We start from the raw sequence: 7266 nt of genomic DNA, 5'->3' as shown, positions 1-7266 counted from the left end.
AAACCAGGCAGAAGGTTCGGTATCTACTGATTTAGGGAGAAGGTGCGAGATGACGAACGGCGGACCAGGCGACCGTGGCGCAACCCTGGCTGCAGAGAACCGTGGATCTCCTTACTGGGATTAGAGTCTTTGGAGAACTCCAGGTTGTAGGGAAACGACACCCCGTGGGACAGGGGGGACGACGTGGGCAGGCACTGCAGGGCCCCCTCCTTAGCGTGACCGGCCCCAAGGATGCCAGGAACCTCGTGACGGGAAAGGCTTCACGTGGGGACTGTTTCCGTTCCCCCAGCTGCTCGTGGAGCGCGGCATCCGCTCTTGGGGCTGACCCTCTCCTGCGGGGGGGGGGGGGGTGGGGAGCTCTGCCTTCTCCCCCGTGGCCCCGTGGCCCCTCACCCTGGAACGATGGCGTTTTGCAGGCCTGGGCTCCCGGCACACGGGAATGAGGGGACAGAACGGCAGCACGGTCAGCGCGTTCGTCCTGCTGGGCTTCCCCACGGCCCCTGGGCTGCAGCCTGTGCTGTTCCTCCTCTTCCTGCTCTCCTACCTCTTCGTCCTGGCGGAGAACCTGGCCGTCCTGCTCGCCGTCCGGAGCAGCTCCTCCCTGCACAGGCCCATGTACTACTTCCTGGGCGCCCTGTCCGCCCTGGAGATCTGCTACGTGTCTGCCATCGTCCCCAAGATGCTGGACGGTCTCCTCCTGCAGCGGAAGCGCATCTCCTTTGTCGGATGCATGACCCAGCTCTATTTCTTCAGCTCCTCGGTGTGCACCGAGTGCGTGCTCCTGGCCTCCATGGCCTACGACCGCCACGTGGCCATCTGCCACCCCCTGCGCTACCACGCCATCATGACCACGGGGCTCTGCGTCCGGCTGGTGGCCTTCTCCTTCGCGTGCGGCTTCTCCGTCTCCGTGATCAAGGTGTACTTTATCTCCAGCGCCACGTTCTGTGGCTCCAACGTCCTGAACCACTTCTTCTGTGACATCTCCCCCATCCTCAAACTGGCCTGCACAGACTTCTCGACCGCAGAGCTGGTGGACTTCGTCCTGGCCTTCGTCATCCTGGTGCTGCCGCTCGTGGCCACCGTGCTGTCGTACGGGCACATCGTCCTGGCCGTCCTGCGCATCCCCTCGGCCACTGGCCGCTGGAGGGCCTTCGCCACCTGTGCGTCCCACCTCACCGTGGTCACCGTCTTCTATACGGCCTTGCTTTTCATGTACGTCCGGCCCCAGGCCATTGACTCCCGGAGCTCCAACAAGCTCGTCTCTGCTGTGTACACGGTCCTCACCCCAATAATCAACCCCTTGATCTACTGCCTGAGGAACAAAGAATTTAAGGCTGCCTTGAAAAAGGTCTTGGGCTAGGTCGATTTTCACAGTAGGACAATCAGATGTCCTAAAGTCTCATGCATAGTGATAACAAAATGCTATCTCATGTCGCACTTTATGCTTTCGACAGTCAATTTGCAAGGGAAATTTAGCAAACTGCAGAACCGTGCCCAAATCATAAAGCTTCATCTGCTTTCGTTTTCACGAAAGGACAGCAGGCGGTTTGGTATTTTTGAGCTTTTCATGAACGCAGTCACGAAGATGCCGCTAGGTTCCTTTCATTCGCTAGGACGCTTGGGTGAATCCTTTGTGTTTTTGCATGTAGCAGTGACTCGTGCGGATCGCCTGTAATATCGCCTTGCATAAACGTATCACAACACACCTATGCATTGACTGCGTGGGCGGTGCTGTAGATGCTGTCTCTTACGGGCAGTGCCCCTGCGAGCATTCTGGGTCATTTCTTCTCATTAATATACATTCACTCTCCTGGGGTCATGCTGGGATCTCACTGTACTTCAGTCTGTAGTTCCCCAGTGACAAACGCAGCGTCCCCGTGAGGTTAGCGGTCGGCTGTCCTGGAGGTGCACCTGCCCAGGTGCCCCTCACCACGTCTTCCCCTAGCCGCGTATCTACTCGCTGCTGCTTTTCAGCATGCGGGCATTCTTCCACGTTCTGGGCACGTGCCTCCGTCGATGCATTTATTGCAAAAATGTCCTAGTTTCTGGGTTTCTGGGTTTGCCTTTTCCTTCTCTTACGGTGTCTTCCAATAAGGAAGACCTGCTTTATTTTCACGTCCAGTTTGTCCGTTTGCTCCCTTTACAGTCAAGTTACTTCCCACTTAAGAAATGCTTGCCCGTTCCAAGCCATAAAGATATTCCCCTATTTAATTCTAGGAGCTTTATCGTTTAAATTTTCATGTTTAGATTTACAACCCACCTGAAGTGGATTTTAATTTATGGTATGTGATACCGGCTAAAGTTCCTGCTTTTCTATCTGGATATCAAGTTGACTCAGCACCTGCCATTAAAAACATTTTTTTTTAATGTTTATTTATTTTTGAGAGAGACAGAGACAGAACGTGAGTGGGTTAGGGGCAGAGAGAGGGAGACACAGAATCCGAAGCAGGCTCCGGGCTCCGAGCTGTCAGCACTCAGAGCCTGACGCGGGGCTTAAATCACGAACCGTGAGGTCATGACCTGGGCCGAAGTTGGACGCTCAACCGCCTGAGCCACCCAGGTGTCCGGCACTTGCCATTTATTGAGAAGACCATGTCTTCCCCCCTGTACGGTCACCCTTTCCATAAACCAAATTATCTATCATCTATCATCTATCAATCATCTTTCTATCTATATATCTATTATACATCTATCATCTATCTATCTATATATCTATTATATATCTATCATCTATCTATCTATTATCTATCTATCATCTATCTTTCTATCAATCATCTATTATCTATCATCAATCTATCAGCTATCATCTATCATCTATCTATCTATTATCTATCAATCAACTATCATCTGTCATCTATCATCTATCTATCAATCATCTATTATCTATCTATCATCTATCTATCTATCTATCTATCATCTATCACCTATCTATCTATCATCTATCTATATATTATCTATTATATATCTATCATCTATCTATCTATTATCTATCTATCTATCATCTATCTATTATCTATTATCTATCATCTATCTATCATCTATTAATCTATGTATTAGCTATCTATCTATCTATTATCTATCACCTATCTATCTATCTATCATCTATCTATATATCTATTATATATTATCTATCATCTATCTTTCTATCAATCATCTATTAGCTATCTATCTATCATCTATCTATTGTCTATCTATCATCTATCATCTGTCATCTATTATCTATCATCTATGTATCTATTATCTATCTATCTATGTATCTATCTATCATCTATTATCTATCTATCATCTATCTTTCTATCAATTATCTATTATCTATCTATCTATCTATCATCTCTCTATATATCTATTATCTACTATATATCTATCTACCATCTATCATCTATCATCTATGTATCATCTATCTGTCTATCATCTATCTATCTATCTATCATCTATTATCTATCATCTATCTATCTATCGTCTATTTTCTATCTATCTATCAATCATCTATCTATTATCTATCATCTATCTTTCTATCATCTATCTATTATCTATTATCTCATCTATCTATCATCTATCATCTATCTATTATCTATCTATGTATCTATTATCTATCATCTATCTATTATCTATCATCTATCTTTCTATCAATCATCTATTAGCTATCTATTATCTATTATCTATCTATTGCCTATCATCTATCATCTATCTATTATCTATCATCTATCTATCTATGTATCTATTATTTATCATCTATCTATCTATCATCTATCATCTGTGTATCATCTGTCAATCATCTATCATCTATCTATCTATCTATCTATCTATCTATCTATCTATCTATCACCTGTCTATCCATTCATCCATTCACCCAGCCATCCATCTCCCTGTCTGTCCATCCTCCTCTCTTTTTGGACTCCTAATTCTGTTCCACTTGTCTGTGTGTCTATTCCTGCACTGGCCATGCAGTTGTAGTTACTATGGCTTTTTAAAATCTTGACGTCTGGTAGTAAGCCCAGCATCTCTGTTCTTGTTTTTCAAGATTGCCTTGGTTATCTTTAGCCCTTCCCAAATGGGTGGTGGGGGATACATATTTGAGAATCAGCTTGTCAATTTCAACAAAATAAAAATTTGTTGGATTTTTATTGGGATTATACTGAACCTATAGATTGATCTGGAGAGAACTGTCATCTTCAGAATTTTGAGACACTTAATCCAAGAGCAAGGCACACCCCTCTGTTCACTTACAACTTCTCAATACTGTTTGTCATTTTCAGTGTATTCATCTTTCACATCTTTCTGGGCATATTTGAGTTTTGGGTTTTTAAAACTAACACAAATGGGGGCACCTGGGTGGCTGAGTCGGTTAAGTGTCCGACTTCAGCTCAGGCCATTATCTCGTGGTCAGTGAGTTCGAGCCCCGGGTCGGGCTCTGGGCTGATGGCTTGGAGCCCGGAGCCTGCTTCCGATGTCTCCCTCTCTCTCTGCCCTTCCCCCGTTCATGCTCTGTCTCTGTCTCAAAAATAAATAAACGTTAAGAAAAAAAAAAAAAAACTAACACAAATGGTAACTTTAAAAATTTTTACTTTTTTAATTAAAAAAATTAATCTCTATTCCTTTGTTGCTGGCACCTAGAACACAATTTTTAGAACTTTCTTTAAAAAAATTTTTTTAATGTTTATTTATTTTTGAGAGACAGAGAGAGAGAGAGCACAAGTAGGGGAGGGGCAGAGAGAGAGGGAGACGCAGAATCCGAAGCAGGCTCCAGGCTCTGAGCAGTCGGCACAGAGCCTGACACGGGGCTTGAACTCATGAACCATGAGATCATGACCTGAGCCAAAGTCGGATGCTCAACCGACTGAGGCACCCAAGCACCCCCTTTTTTAAAAAATTGTTTTTAATGTTTTTATTTATTTTTGAGACAAAGAGAGACAGAGTATGAGCAGGGGAGGCACAGAGAGAGAGGGAGACACAGAATCCAAAACAGGCTCTGGGCTCCGAGCTGTCAGCACAGAGCCCGAGGCGGGACTCGAACTCACGAGCCGTGAGATCGTGACCCGAGCCAAAGTCAGACGCTTAACTGACTCAGCCACCCAGGCGCCCCTAGAACTTTCTTTTTGAAATAATTATAGATTTACAGGAGGTCACAAGGAGACATAGAGGGAGGCTCTCTGCATCCTTCGCTCAGGCTTCCCTGATGACACCATCTAGTGTGACGAGTTCAGCGTGAATAGCAGGGCACTGACTTCAGTGCAATCCACAGAAGGTATCTGGGTTCCCACCACTTCTACGTGCACTCATCTGTGTGTGTGTGTGTGTGTGTGCGTGCGCGTGTGTGCACACACACGTGTACCTCTGTAGTTTTATTGCCTGTGTCGCTTCGTGGACGGCCACCTTCTAGGATGTGGAATGTTTCCGTCACCACAGGGGGCACCCTCCATGCCCTGGCCTCTGGCAAGCGCTGATCTGTTCCATCTCTGTAACTGTGCCTTCAAGGATGTTATACAAACGGAATCACACCGTGCGTGATCTTTTGAGATCGGCTTTTCCCGTTCAGCCTGATTCCCCTGCGGTCCACCCACAGTCTGTTTTTATTGCCGACCAGTGCTCTGTAGCAGGGGTGCCCCAGCACGGAAGGACAAGCAGGGGGGCCCCAGCGGCTGGCTGCGTGCGAGGCACGAGGGTGCGGTAAACAGTCAAGCACAAGCACAAGTCTCTCTGTGAACCTGTTTTCACTTCTCTGCAGACCAAGGGCCGGGTTGGATCTCAGCCCGTTTTTAGCGCCAAAGGCACCTGCCGACTCTCCAGCAGAGCGGTCGCGCAGCTTCCCGTCCCGCCGGCGGCGACCGCGTGGCCAGGTTCTGCGTCTTCTCCAGCGTGGGGGTCACGGCCGTGTCTCGCTCCGCCCCTCCGGCGAGTGCGTGGCGGCGCCTCCTTGGGCTTTAATTTACCTTTTTCCGACGGCTAGCGATGCGGAACGTCTTCTCGCGTGCTTGGTGGCCATCGTGCGTCCTCTTCCGGGAAGTGTCTGTTCACATCTTTTCCCCGTTTTCTAGCTGGGCTGTTTCTGAATGTTCAGCTTTGAGAGTTCCTTACGGGTCCCGAACGCAAGGCCTTTGTCAGGCTGCGCGCCTCTTCTCCCCCTCTGCCGCTGCCCTTCCGTCCGCGTAGGGTCCCCGACGGAGCAAACCTTTTCGATTTTGCGGGGTTCCGTGAACCACCTTTCCCTTCCGTGCATCACGCTCTTGAGGTCAAGTCCAAGAAGTCCTTCCCTGGTCCTTGGTCCTGAAGGTAATTCTATCACTAGTGTCTATGACTTTGTAGGTGTACATTTACCTCCGTGATCATTTTGAGTTAATTTTCGCGTGTGGGGTGAGGGGCACATCCACGTTCAGTTTTTTGGGCCCACGGATGTCCGACTTCTGCAACACCGTTGTGTAAGAAGCCCCCCTTCCTTCGCTGAATTGCATTTGTACCCGTGTCAAGTATGGGTTGAGAATATTTGTGTTGGTTTATTTATGATCCTGTTTTGTTACGTTGATCTGTGTGTCTGTCCCTCCACGGAGACACAGGGTCTTGAGAAACGTAGCTAATTGGTAAATCCCTAACATTGCAGGGATGATTGGCTCCTCCCACTTTCTTCTTCTTTTTCGAAATGATTGAAGGGCCTGTACGTTTCCTTATGAATTTTATAATAAGCTTCTTCATGTGCACAAAAAAATCTTGATGGGATTTTGTTGGGAAGTGCATTAAACGTACAGATCATTTAGAGGAGAACCGACATTATCACTTTGCTGAGTCTTAAAGTCCGGGAACCGCAGCAAATCTCTCTGGCGATCGAGGTTTTCTCTGACTTCTTTCTCTGGCGGTCTGTTCCCAGCGTACGGATCCTGGACATGCTTTGCTAGAGTATCCCTAAGTGTTACACTTTTATTCTGGAGAAATTATTAGCGCTATTGCATTTTTAGGTTTCAGGTCCCACTTGTTAGTATATAGGAATATGCGGATTTTGTGCTCACCTTGCGACCTGCAACCTTGCAGACCTCATTTGTTACTTCTAGGGACATGTTTTGGTGTCTGGCTCTGGATCTTCTACATAGCCAGTCGTGCGATCTATGAATAAAGGCGGTCTGGTGTCTTCCTTTCCAATCGTATGCCTTTCATAGCCTTTTTATTCCTACCTTGCTGTACTGTTTAGGACTTCCAAGGCTCTGCTGAACGAATGGGGAGAGCAGGTATCTTCCCAGGAAGTGTGACGTCAGCCGTATGGTTTGTACATAGATGTTC

General features: G+C 47.1%; 1 protein-coding gene across 1 annotated transcript; it reads left to right on the top strand.

Annotated features, from left to right (window-relative positions):
* The first annotated feature begins 439 nt into the window (after positions 1-439).
* LOC115522424 (olfactory receptor 6B2-like) lies at positions 440-1360 on the top strand. The gene has a single exon (XM_030328283.1). The coding sequence runs from the start codon at positions 440-442 to the stop codon at positions 1358-1360; it is 921 nt and encodes a 306-aa protein (XP_030184143.1).
* The last annotated feature ends 5906 nt before the right edge of the window (positions 1361-7266 follow it).

This window comes from Lynx canadensis, chromosome C1 (assembly GCF_007474595.2).
Source record: "Lynx canadensis isolate LIC74 chromosome C1, mLynCan4.pri.v2, whole genome shotgun sequence".
Classification (NCBI taxonomy): domain Eukaryota; kingdom Metazoa; phylum Chordata; class Mammalia; order Carnivora; family Felidae; genus Lynx; species Lynx canadensis.
Note: the sequence above shows the minus strand (reverse complement) of the source record. Positions and strands in the feature narration are given on the sequence as shown.

Bases quoted from the DNA above. Each gene is read 5' to 3' on its own strand.
- LOC115522424 (XM_030328283.1), top strand. From the start codon at position 440: ATGAGGGGACAGAACGGCAGCACGGTCAGCGCGTTCGTCCTGCTGGGC.